General features: G+C 43.1%; 1 protein-coding gene across 5 annotated transcripts in view; it reads left to right on the top strand.

The window, feature by feature from the left end:
• Nucleotides 1-15,484, top strand: part of MAD1L1 (mitotic arrest deficient 1 like 1) — a 349,051-nt gene that overhangs the window by 185,760 nt on the left and 147,807 nt on the right. For all 5 annotated transcript variants that reach the window (XM_059861646.1, XM_059861647.1, XM_059861650.1 and 2 more), the window contains 2 exons: nt 335-423; nt 9,406-9,496. In XM_059861646.1, coding sequence (XP_059717629.1) covers nt 335-423; nt 9,406-9,496 — 180 coding nt within the window. The remainder of the gene's footprint in view (nt 1-334; nt 424-9,405; nt 9,497-15,484) is intronic.

The following is a 15,484-nucleotide window of genomic DNA, read 5'->3' as shown; positions in this document are numbered from 1 at the left end:
CAGCGAGCTCCTAATGCCACGCAGAGTCTTCTGCATCCCATTATCCATGGGGAAAAATAGGGGAAATACCTGAAAGAGAAGCAGAAACTTTGCTAGTAACATTCAACTTTCTGTGCCTCATCTAATGTGGAGAGAATGTCAGGAAAGGCAAAAGGAATTGCAAAGGGAAGGAGAGTTCTGTGAGGTTTTGACATTCAACACGAGAGAAGTTGTGCTTCACATCTGTATCATGAGAAGTCTGACCTGTGCAGAACCTCATGGTTTCCTGCTCCCTTTGCTGTTTGTGTGTGCCCTTAGCAGTGCTGCAGGAACTAATGCCTTTTGTCTCCTGCAGCTGGAGGTGGAGATGAAGGTCCTGAAGTCTCAGCAGTGCACGGCTGAGCAGAGCACTGTCATCACCAAGGAGGAGGTGGACACACTCAGGTAGGCAAAGCAAGGGGAAGGCTGAGCAGATTCCACTCTTTTTGGTGGAACTAATGAGAAGGGAAATGCCTGGGGTAGTTCCACTGCCTGCTATGGTTTTTGTCATCACCTGGTGGAGCAGCAGGCACAGGAGCTCACTGTGCTATAGTGCATGAATTTTATGTGTACAGACTGCCTGTGTGCATAGGCTGCCTGCTCTTCAGGCAATGGGGTGATGATCAGAACGTATTTTCCTTGTATTCCTGAAGTAGGTTGTTCTTTTTCTGAGCACAAGTTTTACTTTCTCACCAGTTTTTATGGATGTGAGAACCCCATGAAGCATTAGCAGAAACACTCAGCCCATGATCTGTCCTGCATTTAGATACTTTACAAGCTTTGCTATCTTTTGGGAGGCTTCAGGCTCTTTTCTTCTGATGTTTGTGGTCTTTTGCTGTCATTTAATTCATAAGCCTGGCTCCTGCATCACTGTTCCCCCTCTTGACTGATTTCCTGTGGAAATAGCATTGCTGTTTATTTGTTATTTTGACCAAATCTCGACTGTAAATACAGGATCTGTTGGCATGTGTGTGAAGAGGTTTAGAATCCAGCTTTTGTGCTGCTGATGCATGTGTAGCACTGGAGATAAAAGAGGGATGTTTCCCCTTGTGCATTGCTGGAGATGGCAGAGGGGTACCTGTTGTGATTCAGTGAAAGAGAAGTTACAAAACAGCATTTCAGCAGAGGATACATGAGCATTTACAAAAGCTACAGTGAAGCTAAACAACCTTTCCATGTATTTATTAAAGCCTTTATAGCTTCCATTGCAAAGCAGGTGACACAATAAATACTGAGCACAAAAAAGTTCATCTGTTTCTGAATGTTTAATAAAGTTCCTTTTATTTAAGTTGGGCAAATCAGGTCCTCACAAGTACTCCTCCTGTGTATTTTATTCTCAGCTGATGTAAGACTTTGGCTGGACTTCCACTTCTTAATTCTTTTATATTTTCAGCTCCATCACAATAAAGTGTGACTGCCTCACAGGACTGAAAGCAAGGTTTTGCAGCAAGCAGAATTTGTAGAAAGCAGAAATTACTGGCCTGTATGTTATGGCTTTGCTCTTGTGCTTTGCCTCTGGAGCTTGTTTTACAGCCTTGAAAGCCCAGTTCCATAGCAGGAGGGAGGTGCTTGAAAATAACACATGTTCAGCTAAGCTATTCCAATACATTTTAGAGTTGTACACCTAATCTTGGGGACTTGCTCCTATAGTTCCCTCAAGGTGCTGTAATAGTTCTGGAGGCCCAAGGCATACATCTCCTTTTTTTTTATTCTATCATATGTTTGAGTTCTGCTAAAGGAGAGAATGCTATGACTTCCCCTTTTCAGGGAGATAAACCTGTCTTCATCAACTTTTGCCTCTTGTGGTTTTTTTTTTTTTTTTTTAGCTCATTCAGGCTTTTCCTGTGCTAAGGCACACTGGACCCTCTGAAACCTGAGGTTTACACTGCTGCAGGAGTATTCAGCACCTCCTTGGCAACATTAAACCTGTCACTGCTGATTAATAATGTGCCTGTGTATCAGTAAAGCCAGCAGCCTGTCTGCTGTCTTCTAGGACCTGCAGGTTTGCAGAGTTTTTCTACAGTACCTCCCCAGTCTCTCTCTCCCTTCTTGGTGTTGCTGCAGCACCCTTTCATCTGGGAGATGTTCAGGCTCTTTATTTTCCCCTCCAAGACTCATTATTTGGTGTTTAGCTTCCCTGAACAGCATTTGCTGTCTATTACCTGAGCAGCTTCAGGGACAGTGTGTGTAGGGGGAAGCAGCTGGACTGCCACTGCCCCATTGTCCAGACCACGCCGTGGTGGGACAGGTTTGTGGCAGTGGGGATGGAGATGTCTGGCTCTGCCCTGCATGAAAATCTGTTTCCTGGGAAGGGATGAGTGGAGCTCACAAAAACCTGCTTGTTATGGGATTTTGGTGTTTGATTCAGCTCAACAGTAGCCCTAAAGCTCCTTGTTTTCCCCTCTTTGTTTTTAAGGAATTTCTTTGATTACTAATCTCACTTTCTCCTCTCACAAAATGGTGTCAAACCTTTCAGACAAAGTATGTCCCAAATCCAGGCCAGTTCCCAGTGTAGTGGTTGATGGTGCAGAGCTGTTTTCCAATGATGGGCCATACTCTGAAGGCTGTTTCACAGAGGCCAAGCTTCTGCAGTTGTTTCAGGTTAATATTTTGGTTGTTCATCTCTTGCTCCTGAAGCTGTGGGTGCATAGCAGCCACAGTTCCACGTTCTAACTCCAGACTCTTTTTTTTCTGTCATTTTATACTGAACCATTTTGGCTGATTTAAATACTTGTCCCAGGCCCTGATGCTGGTTATTTGATTACAGAACTGTTCCACAAAGCTTGGATTTGTTTGATTTTGATCACCCTTTTCACTGCTCAGCTCTAACAGTAAATGCCTTGGTGCAAGGCATTTTTACTGCTGATGCTTTCTTTGCTGGAGCACTGTAAGCCAGTCCTTGCTCCTTTCTCCTTACTATTGGCTTCTATTACTGCTTCAGACATCTCCTTGCACTCTCAGGCACTCCACATCTGAGTGGAGAGAAATCTCAGAATTGACTCCATAAAGATTTTTTTCTTATGTTTCTAGACTTAAGCAGTCAATGAATATGGTTGGACTTTATTTTGCATTTTCTGTGCATTGTTCAAGAAACTGGGCCAAGTTCTTTCTTCACAGGAGAGGCTCCTTCTCAAAGGAACACAGAATAAATCATTATATGCTCCCAGCCCTTTGGAGCTCAGGAAGAATGTGCTGTGATCCACATCAGAGCACTCCTTGTGGCTCAGCTGGATGTGTCCTCTCCCATACAACAGCAGTGAACTGGGTGGGTGTGATTAAAGAACAGAAGGGGTTTGGAGGAGAGCAGGGATCAGAATGGGAAGGGATTAGGTCTGCTGTGCTCATCCTCCTCCCGTGGCCCTCAACACACCAGTTCACTCAATTTTATGTAGCTGCTAAGGAGAACAGCACAAACTCCACTGTCACTCCTTCCTTCTACACAGCACTGCCAGAAACTAATTCTGGGACAAAACAGGTGGAAGAACACAAACTTCCAAACTGGAAAGTGGGGAGAGAAATGCCACAGTTTATGAGGGAGTTATTTCCATCTCTGTAATTTATTGTAGTCTTTGAAATCCTGTAACCTATAGTATGGCCTGTTAGCTCCTCTGGGCTGAGCCCAGCCTCCCCTGTCAGCTGCTGTCATGAAGAGATGTGAAAAATAGGAGGAACCACTGAAGCCACCAAGAGGAGTGTGCAGAGCAGGAATGGACTGTTGAGACTCCAGGCATTTCCACATAGATCCCATGGTTAGGAGTTCACTTCTGAAAACAAAAGCAGGGAGACATAAAGGAGGAAAAAAAATCCATATTAATCCTTTGAATCTGTATTTACCTCCTGCAAGTGAACGAGAGCTTTTAAGAAAAATACCCTTTGTCTCATTTTTCTTTAGTATGGAAAGTAAATTTTCAGCCAGAAACTTGAAAGACTTTATCAGTTTTTCCTCCTTCTCTTGAGAACAAAGTGCTATTTCGTCAGACCTTTTATAACTTTAAATGTGAAACTCTCTCCCAGCATCATCGTTTCTGGAGAGACAATAAAAGCAGTGCTAATGCTGTCATTTCTCACACCTTTTGCTGCTCCCTCTGAAATAATAATTGTTTATATTCTGCAGATCCTATGAAAAGAAACAGTGCTTAACCCATTGAGTTCCTGTGCTGTAGGCTACAGCATTTGGGCATTAGCACCTTTCAGAGGGAAGGTGATAACTGTGCAGAAACTGGTATTTCAGAATCTATAAATAAAAGGAATATATTTTAAAAGAACTTCACTAAAGACTTAAGTGGCAACAGCTGAAGGACCTTTTCAGCTGGAGGACCTTTTCAGCTGGAACAAATCTGAACTTTTTCTTTCTGCTGTCAAGCTGCAACCCCAGTAAATCCTAAATGTTTTCTGTGGATTTTAGTGACTGGGTAGAGTTACAGTAATTCAAAAGAAATTCACGTCCTTGCCAATGCCCATTAGTCACACTTGCTGAAATTCTGTCTGCTCTGCTCCTAACACCATCTCAATGCCATCTGGATCCCTTAATAGCATCTTCCCAACACATACGTTTTCTGCTCCATTCAGTATTTTCCTGTTTTGCAATAGCTTTTCCACATGGCCTTGTCCCCTTGGCAGATGGGACCTCTGTGAGACATGTCCTCATTGGTGATCTCCACAGGCAGCCACATAACACAGCTGAGAACATTAAAAACCAATCAAACCAGGATAAAAGGGTGATGGTGGGGGGAGTTTTCACTGGTTAATTCCACTGAAAAGCTCTGGACTCAGAGAGACTTTTGGAGTGGCTGGATGCTGATGAAAATCCAACAGATTTCCCCTTTTTTCCTTTCTGAGGTAGGAGCAGCCTTGTCTTATGATCTCAGGTTTTTAGACAGACTGAAAACACACAGTGGGATGTCTCCTGATTCTCACAAGTGTCATTTTAGGAGACCTGAGGCTGTAGGTGGGTTTTTTCCTCCTTCCCCCTTCTGATTTGAGATAATGAAACATGCTTCAATGGCAATATGAAGCTCAGTTTTTAAAAGAGGGAAAATCCATGAGGCTGAGCAAATGCCAATGAATCTGTATTCTTGCACTAAATTTGATCTTGTGAAAGGTTGTGGAGGTGGCATCAATTTACCTTATGCCTGTGGAGCCTTCAACTCTTGCTTGAGCTGTCTCATACAGGAAAATCTTCTAGACAGGTGAAGAGATCTTTGCCAGAGATTAAATATTTTCATGTTTTCAAACCCCTCTATGGAGAAGTTAATGAATTCTCCAGAAATTAATTCAAATGGTTTCTTCCTGTATCACAAAACTTGACAATGGTGTTGGTATTTCAGAAAGTAAGTGATGTTTCTTTCTTCCTTGTGGCACAGGGCTGTTTTTAGAATAGACACCAGCTTTTAAGGCCAGGTTGGATGAGGTTTGGAGGAATCTGGTTTAGTGGAAGATGTCCATACCCATGGTGGGGAGGCTGGAACTGAATGATCTTTAAGGTCCCTTTTAACCCAGACCATTCTGGGCCAAAAATTGAGCTGGTAGAGGATTGTGCTGTACCCAGGTGTTTCTGTACCTTGCTTTTCATGGTGCTCACACGGATTTGTCTTGGGTTGTTCTCCCTACCTGCAGGTAATTTCAGTACGTAACAAGTGGAGGATTGCAAGCTGGTGATAAAATAGCATCACCTCTCTTGTGCAGGTGTTCCTGGAGAGAAAAGGCACAAGGAGTGTGCACCAAGGCTGCCTTTGTGGCTGCTGGTGCATCCCAAAGCAGTGCACAACCATCCTTGTACGTGAACTTCATGAAAAAGTACATAAATGAAAAAAAATCCAAGTGCCTAGCCAGTAAATATTTTTCAATATTTGACTTCCATATTTTAACCACCAGCTGCAAATGCTTTGCTGTGTTTATATATAGATAGGATTTCCCTTGCTTCTCTCTCTTTGCCATTGGGAAGTGTTTCCCAGGGGGCTGGGAAGCAAAGCTGGAATAGCACAAACTGTTTGCTAATGGCTCTGAATGCTTTCCCACTGGAGATCCAGGACACTTAACAGTGTTAAAAATAAGATAGGAGAGGGATAAATGGTGAAAGCACTAGTCAGTCCCAAAATCCTCTTGGCACAAAGGTTACAGCAATGTTCTTGTTCCTCAGTGCACAGGAAGCAGCAGGTTTTGTCTCTGAAAGAGAGCCAGGGAGTGCCCCTGGTTCAGTGGGCTGACCTTGCCCAGAGCATGGCAGAAGCCCTACAACCCTACATTCTGCTAGGAAAGGAGGATGCCCCCAAAGCTGGGACACTGGGAAGGAGCAGACACCTGGGGGTGAGCCCAAGGCCATGCCAAGGTGGGGAGAGGCTGTGACCCCCAGCTCAGGAGTGCTCCTGAGCCTGTTGCATGTGATTCTGGAGAAGAGAAGGCTCCGGGATGACCCTATTGTGACCTTTCAGTGCCTTGATGGCCTACAAGAGAGTTGAAGAGGGACTTCTGACCATGGCATGCAGTGGTAGCACAAGGAGAAATGGCTTCAAACTGACACAGGCCAGGGCTAGAGGGGAAATTGGGAAGAAATTCTTCCTTTGAGGGTGGGGAGAGGATTGCTCAGAGAGGCTGAGAGTTGCCCATCCCTGGAAGTGTCCAAGGTTGAATGGGGCTTGGAGCAACCTGGGGTTGGGGAAGGTGTCCCTGCCATGGCAGAGTGGGGAACTAAATGATTTTTACTGTCCCTTCCACCACAAATCATTGCAGGATTCCGTGATATCTGCTGCCTGACTGGGAGTGCCCGGGCTTTAAATCACTGTGTGCTCAGCAGCCAGGCACAAAGGGCACAAACAGATTATTGAATCCTAAAATTGCAGGTGAAATAGCACAAAAATGTAATGGCTTGAATCTACCCTCATTACAGCTATGTCTCAGGTCTTTGGGAAGTGTTTTCTGGCTGCTGCTGTGAGTGATTTTCAAAGGGCAACTGAGAGGCCTGATCTTAAACCTCCCCACAGAGACAAGTTCTACAGGCAGATAACAGCACAGATTATTTGTGAGGCTGGATGGGGAGAAATTTGTTCCCAATTAAAATTCAGCATGTCAAGGATAGAGAAAGTACTGATGAGAGTCCTGTGTCTGGCTCTGACCTTTCAGGAGCTGTTGCACTGTTGTTCCTCAGAGAAGAGTGTTGCTCTCCTCGCGGCCTGTTCTGCAATCCATTTAGAAATGCATCGTTAAAAGCATTAATTTCACTTTGAATTTCCATTTTTCCTGACCTTTTCAGTCTCCTGCTGCAGCATCCTCCTTCCCCACTAGCTTGGTGTCTCTTCTGAAAGTTATTGATGATATTTTTTAATGGCCTGGACAGTGCTAAAGCTGTTCCTCGGCATTTTAGAGGCTTCCAAGAGCAGAAAAAAATGAGACTTTATAATATTTGAAAATTGCCAGCAGGGGTCAGGCTTACAAATAATTTAGGCAATCCAAGCTGCATATTTATAAAGGAGACATTTCTGTGCTGAACATGATGTAGATCAACCTGCTTCTATGGAAAAGTTTGGAACTGTTGCCAAACGAATAGGAGAGATTACTTCTTCCTTGTACCTGAAATTGCTGTTGCATAATTTTGGGATTGTGGCAGATGGTTACATACTTTATTATATGGTGCAAGGATTTTCAGCTTAATTTAGATAATTTAAAAGTATTAAGCAAGATAATTAATTTTTAGGAATATTCTGAGAAAAGGCTCCTGAGAAAATTGAATCCAAAGATTAGTGTTATTCTGTATTAGTTGCACAATTAATCCCAAGAAGTTAACATGTGGAAGGGGAGGGTCTTGAAGGAGCCTCAGGATTTTGTTCTCTCCACTTAAATGCAAGCAAAAATTTTGTATCCAATCTTTTATACATTTATCTCCTCCCTGACAAGTTTGATAGAGTTCTCTGAAGGATTCACCAATCACTTGGCTAAGGCTGGTATGGTTGATCTAATGTATTTGACCTTTCAAAAAGCTTTGAGCCAAAGGTCATAAAGAAACTTTGATGGAATAAAAAAGGAGATTCTTTGTTGGATTGATAAGAATATGTAAACCCTGGAGGTGTGGCTGTCCCAGTGTAGTGTCTGTGGGGGTGGCCAGTGGTGGGTGCCCATGTGAGCAGGACAGAGCATCTGGGTACCTTGCCAGGAGGCTCTCCTGGATTCCCTGTGCCTTGTCTCCAGGATTTCCTGAGCCACAGATAATACAAGATATTTTTTACTTTGTAAAACTTCATGCATTTTTCTCTGGTTAATTTGCTTATGTAATACAAAGTTAAAATATGGAAAATCAAAGGATAAATGTTTTCACAATGCTGAGGGTTTTTCCGCTAGGTCCTAGAATGATTTTGATTGGGAATTGGGAACTTGCCCAGCACAGAAAAGGGGTTTGTGAGTAGTGAGGTGGCAGAGTTTGAGATAATATGAAATTTTTCAGCTTCTTCAGAATTTCAGAAGAAATCTTTGGGTGCTGCTTGAGATGGGAGATGAAGTTGCATGTCAATAATTGCTAAACCCATACACATAAGAAAAAACACCCTTACTTTTACTCCCACAACAGAGCTCTAAATGAGCTGTTGTCATTCAAGAAAGAGATCTGACATTATTGTGAACAGCTTTCTGAAAATATCAGGTGTTCTCTATAGTTAAAAATACAAATAGAATACTAGAAGCTCTTGCAAAGGAAGCTGAGAATAAAGCAGAAATCCTCATGGTACCACTGAATATGTCTGAGTGCTGTTTGTATTCCAGCTTATTTCATGTCAAAAAGTCTATATAAAACTTGAAGGAACAAGGAAGAACAATAAAACTATTGAAAATCCTTGGTGTGAAGGAAGACTAAACTGAGATTCTTCAGGAAAAAATAGAGGAAGCTGTGCTGTGGACAGGGGAGTGTGGTACAATTATTCACGACTTTTCATAGCAGAACTAACGGGCACTCAGTGAAATAATCACATGTGAAGTATAAAACAAACTGAACTAATTTTTCATACAGCACATAATTAAATTGTGGAACTTACTGCCAAGGAGTATTGTGAAGGCCAAAAGTATAAATCAGATCAAAAAGAGATTTGATGCCTCATGGAGGTTTTAGCTGCTGGTGGTTATTAAACATGATGGTCTAGACTCAGTCTGTGGTTCAGAAGGTATCCAAGCTGAACTTGCTTTATATTCAAATTGTATCTTTTTAATATACTTTTACAAATTACAGTCCCTTCATATAAACACGTCACTTTTAACCATATGTTTTAGCTGCCTCTGTAGAGCAGTTTTGTGGTACTGAATGCAGGAACAATCTGATACTGTTTCTGGTTTCATGCTTTACTTGATTATTTGTGGTGGGACTGTGCAGGGACACCCAAAGTCTATTAATTTTCCCTTCTTCTCCAGGTTGAAAATTGAGGAGCTGGAAGCTGAGCGCAGCAAGCTGGCAGAGGAGAACAGATCTCTGGGAATGCAGCTGGAGAAGCTCACCCTGCAGGTAGGAGTGGGGAGGTCCAGAGCAGCTGGAGAGCCTGGCGTGGTCCATGAGTGCTCCCAGCACGGAGCTTCCCTCCCCTCCATCTGGGCAAAGCACCTTTGGGCAGCCTGTGCTGACTGCCCTGCCACACCTGTGTTTCTGACCATGCCATCAGAGAGTTTGAGCTCAGATGTAATCACACAGATTCAGTTGTCCTGTTGGATGACTCTCTCTAGGACTTCTCTTCTTGGAGCCTTAAAAATTGGTCCATGTTAAGTAGCTCCACCACTAGAAGTTGTCTGTCCCCAAAATTCATTCATGACAAAGTGGGAGCATAGACAGGGCTGAACAGCATGGAGTGGATGGGAAATTTTGAACTTTCTTTGTGTTGAAGTCTCCTCTCTGCTGGTGTCAGTGATGAAAGCAGAGACCACCTCAGCAGGGAGGAGTTTTCCAAGCCAGGAACCCTCAGTGCTGCTGAGGGGATGAGCTGGCAGCATCCACAGATGTGGAGTCAGGAGGATGGGAGCTGTGTTCCTTTTTCTGTGCTACTCTGTGTGTTTTGCCTTTTCCTGGTGCTGTCCTCTAGGGCAGAATGTGTTCAGCTTTTCACTTGGGATAGATCTGTGAAATCTCACACAAGGGCACCTGCAGCAGAGAAGCAGACTGGCTGCTCAGCTTGTTGTCACCCTAGGAACAGCTTTCCTGTGCAGAGGAAGGGCAGGGGAGTTGCTTCAAGCTTTTGTGGTGTTTCCTGTTTGAAAGATGCTGGAGCAAACAAGACCCTGACCCTTTTGGTTCAATCAAAGCCCACCCTTCTTGAAGAAGAGTGTTATCTCTTCCTTCTTTTCTCTCTGATGTGCTGAACAATTTGTCATTGTAGCATTCTATTAATTTTTCTTTCTTTTTATCTTTATTTTTCTCTTTTTTTTTTGCAAATTGCTTCATGGTAGAAAACCTGCATGAAAACTGGTTTGAAATTACCCAGATTTCAGCCAGACCATTGATTTTATCTTGACACCTATTAGACATGAATCAAAATTTCTTTTTTTTGTAACCCATTCCAGGAGACAGGCAAAGTGACAGCTTTGATAAAGCAGGGAGCTAAGAGCTGCTGAGCATCTCTGCTGAGCCATGTTTATTGTGAAACCTGTCACCCTGCTCTCCTTTAATTGGGTTTCAGTCATCAGAAGGAGATGAAAGCTTTGGGCTGGTGTTTGGATGCTTAGGTCTCCAACAAACACACAAGCAGCTTTGGTTTCAGACCAGATTACAGCTCAGGTCATGGTTAATCTGCCTACATGGTCTTAGAGCAGCTTCTGGCTTTCCAAGAAGGCCTCACCGGAGGAATTTCCTATTTTAGTTCTGGTATCTTGAAATATCACAAAAATCTGCTTTCTTTGTTCATTCAAAGATGAAGCAAATGATTTGAGATGCCAAGTCTTGAATAGCATGTCTAGGAAAAAGAAATTTTCGAGTTAGTGAGCTGAATTCAGGTAATGATGCTCTTCCATCTCCCTTGCCAAGGCTGAGGACTTGGCTTTAACTCCTTATTTAACAGGAGGTAGCTCCACTGTCTCTAAAGTCTCACTTTACTTTTGTCTTAGAGAACTTGATGCCTAAAGTAGTTTTTTCATATGAGAGGGAGTAGAGAGGAAAGCACAAGTATGGGAATATGTCAGCTGAATGCTAAAGTGCCAGTATTGATCAGTGTGTGCCCACCTGAATGGCCAAGAACTCCTCAGAGGGAAAAACATCAACCTTCCCAATTTTTATTCACCCTGTGTATCAAATACCTTGACAGGCCAAGCTTAAAATGACTCTTTTTATAAAGAAGGTTTGTTAGGTTGGGAACCCACAAAGTTAAGGATAAGCTTAGAAATTTACCTCTTCTATCAGTGCTAAGCAAATATGCTGAAAATGTCATTATACACTCAGATAAGGTCACTGAAGTGTTGCTAGTTTGACATGTTATTTATTCCCATCTCTGAAAGAAATCATTGGGAAATGATGGGTTAAAACAAAGTCTGTATCATGAAGGGAAAAAAGGCAAGACAAACTACATGCAGAAGTCACAGGGAAGTTTTACTGAACAGGAAGATGACTAAAACTACAAAAATGGGAGAAGCATGGCTTCAAATCAAATAAAGATGTAAGAGAAGGAGCTGACATTAAACCAGGTAGAATGAGGGTGATTTCTGACAAATCCTTATCTGCAGTTCTTTCTTGTAAAATAAAACCTCTGACTCCTGGAATTTTATCTACTAAAGAAAAGATGTGTAGAAGGGACATATTAAAGTTGGGAATTTTGAAGAGACAGGTTGTAGAATTAAGGCTCTGATGCTTTACACTGAACTGAATCTGTTGAGTTCACAAAGTTGTGTTTGCTGCATGAAATCTAGGGAGATACAACTAGTAATTCATAATTAAAAATGTCAGTTTGAATGTATTGAGGTGTGGAGTTTCAAAAATGTTTGTCTCCAAATCACGGAATCATTTAGGTTGAAAAAGACCTCAGATCATTGAATCCAACCTATGTCCCAACACCACCAGACCATGTCAACCAGACCACAGCACTGAGCCATGTCCAGGCTTTCCTTAAACACCTCCAGGAATGGCAAATCCACCACTTCCCTGGGCAGCCCATTCCAATGTCTGATCTCTATTTCTGTGAAGAACTTCCTCCTCTCACATCCTTTTATCTGAATATTGGCACAGGATTTTTGCTGCTTTCTGCACAAAAGCCCACTTTGTGAGCAAGGGGACCCTGATGGACTGGGCAGAGGGCAAAGGAGCACCTGGAAAGGTGCTTTTGGTGTGTGACTCAGACTCCTTGAGCTCAGTATTAGCAAATTAACTGAGGTGCTGATACCTCTCCTCTCCACAGCCATATAACATCTGACATCTTTTTGTATCCTGTGCTTGTGTGGGGACAGCTTGAATTATGCCTGAAGGTGTTTTCCACCTCCACACGCCCTGTCTTCCAAAACCCCTTGCCTCTTGACACTGAGCTGCAGGCTGCATTGATTTTCCTTCACTGGTATAAAGACTTTAGCATGGATATCACTCACTGGCCAGGTCTTTACTGCTAATGAAAACCTCAGATTACAAAAACACAGGAGATGTAGAGCTGTAGAGAATTGACACCCAGTTGAGACTGCCTCCCTGGTGCCCAGGATATTATCTTAAGGAAAACATTTGAAACCCTGGCTCAGAAGAGGGATTCAAATCATATGAAAAGAGAGGGTTTAAACACACAATTTTATCTCATCTCCTCTACCCTTCTTCTTTTCGATGAAGCAAAAAAACATTTCCAGGAAACCTGAGCTGCTACTACTTGGCCCATGGTGGGCAGGCTGAGATTTCAGAGAAAGGCTTGGTTTGTTTGTTATCTGAAATGATCTGGACCATCTTCCAGAGGTGCTGGTGGAAAAGTGCAGCTTGATGCCAGGAACAAAAGAGACTGATCCAATCAGTGCTTTTTGGATAAAGTGGGAGGAAGGAGTTGTGAGGAGTGTTCAATTAGCATTTCTTACTGCTAGGAGCCCTGTGTTTACAGGCAACCAAGCAGATGTGAAGTGTTCCTTATGCAAATACTACTCTCCTGCTTTTCCTGCTCTCCTCTACTCTTCCAGCTGAAGAAGAGATTCTTCAAGGTTGGCTGCTTCAAGGAAGATTGATTAAAATCAGCTGCAGTTTGACTTAATTGGATCCATATGCTTGGAGAGGGAGCAGGACTAGTTAAAGTCCTCGTAATTAGTTCACAGCTGGTTGGTGTGAAAAATGAAACTCCAGTTAGAGTTCAGATAAGTGGATCTGTATGGAAAAAAGGCAAGTAGATGGGTGGGGATTTTTTTACACTGAGATGTGTTTGGGCTTGAAAATCACCTCTAGTCCCATAGCCAAGCTGGCAGTTTAATCCCTTTGAGCATGTGCATGTGTATTTATGAGGCTGAATGGAAAGAGTCTGTATTTTCTGGCTTGTTTCTGAGTAAAAAGAATCACCTGTGCATGCTGCCAGTCAAGAAAACCTAATAGAAAACTGGGAGAGGTTCTCAGGAGTAGACAAAACCCAACAAGGGCAGTTTGTCTGTGGGAAAGGGTCAAGACTTGGCACAAACTCTGGACTGTCCAGCTTTGACTGCCATGTCCCTGCTCACAGTAGTAACTGGTTGTGTTTTGACTCTCTGTGAGTCAGCAATAAGACAACACTACTCTCAAAAATGCAGTTTTATTCATACATATTGAAATTATTGATTTTTGCCTATTATGTCAAAGCTCCAAAAGAGCTGACTGACTACGTAGCATGGGGACAGTCATCAGAAAGCTTACCCCAGACAGAAGCTGGAATTTATGTTAAACTTTGCTGTTAGACTGGAAGGGACTGCATTGCCTATTATGGTGTCCTTGAGGGAAGTGCCTGCTGGGTTTAGCTCTCCAGGAGTGAGATGCTCATGAATGATAGAAGTGCTGGACACCCGGAGCATTCACATGTTTCTCTTTCCCCTTACCTCTGCAACCCTTGTGCTTGGGCTGGCCTCCTCCTTCTTCTAGTGCTGTATTTTGAGGGAATAACAAAACATCTGGGAGCTGTACCCCAAGGGAAGGTGGACAGAGAATGTTTCTCCTCTTTAAGCATTAATGACTCATTTTATTGTTAGGGCTTTGGCAGCCCGGCAGTGACTGGCTTGGAGTTAAGAGCCCAAGGGAAAGCTGAGGTCATTTAACAGTCTAACTGTTCATTTTGTGACCAGTAAAGAATGATGAATGAATCATTTACACTGTTATAAAACTTAAAAGGACATAGTCAACCTTTCAAGGTTCTCTAATTGGCCTCCCAAATGCTCACATTCTTCCTGGATTATCTTCATGCCTTCCCTTTTCTCAAACTTCCTGTCCTTTTTCCTTCATCTGTGCATGCCGAGGTCTGTGTTAGCCTCTATGGCACAGCTGCTCCCTGTTGAAAACCTCACCTACCTAAGTTCAGCCTTTTTTTTTCTTTTTTTTTTTTTTTTCTAGAAGGCTTCTTTAGCTGGTTCTGAGCAACTCACTTGGCATCTCTTCAGTCAGGTACTGCTTTTGGCAAGGTGTAGGAACAAAATTGCGTGTACTCCAGAGGGACTTAATTATGAGATAGAATAATTGAGAGCATACAGCAGGAGATCTGTAAAGAGAAGATGAAGAGAGGTCCAGGACTGCAGAAGGTTGGATCATAGTGTGCTGCCCCACTTATCCAGTGCATCGAGTTCATGGGAGCATGTGGGAGTGGATGGAGAACAGAGTGATTTGTGATCCATTCCACAGACTCCTGGATTTAAACAGCAGTAAGCTCATCTTTTACAGGCAAAGCTTATCATCTATATTTCACAGGCAGCAGCAGGTTCTGCACTGACCTAAGGAAGTGGATCTGCTCAAGTGTATATAGGCAGAGAGCACTCTGGGGATCACTCCACAGTGTTTTGCTCAAAACAGCAATGAAAAACGTGATAAACAGACATCATGGGTATTAATTTATGACAGCTCAGAGATGTGTAATGCTTGCATAAAACAGGGGAGAATATTCACACAGGAAGCTGGCTTTGATTGAAGAAGGGGCCAATGAGTCTGGTTCTGGGGATGCCAACAGCACTGGAGATAGGGTGGCACAGGCAGCTGTGTGCCAGGGGCAGAGGAGCACTGTGGAGTCACCCAGCATGTCCTGGTGGTTGGTCTGAGCAACACCTGTGCTGTTACACCACCTTCACTCCAATTATCTCTTAAGCTGGGTAGGAGAAGCTAAGTCTGAGCTGCTCTGCTCTGTGGGTGTCCCTGGTGTTCACAGGGAGCTGCTAAGGGGATGTGCTAAAGTGACACCCAAATGAATGGGAGGGAAAAGAGCTTCCCCTGTAATGCACCCATAAATTGTGCTGAAGGGATTATACATGTTATTTGGGAAAAAACATTGTGTATCTCATGCCACGTGGATTAGGTACTGCAGGAAATCCTAGAACTGGTGTAAAATGGAAGGAG

Source organism: Haemorhous mexicanus, chromosome 17 (genome assembly GCF_027477595.1).
Source record: "Haemorhous mexicanus isolate bHaeMex1 chromosome 17, bHaeMex1.pri, whole genome shotgun sequence".
NCBI classification, from domain to species: Eukaryota; Metazoa; Chordata; class Aves; order Passeriformes; family Fringillidae; genus Haemorhous; species Haemorhous mexicanus.
This window is presented reverse-complemented; position numbering and strand designations above follow the sequence as displayed.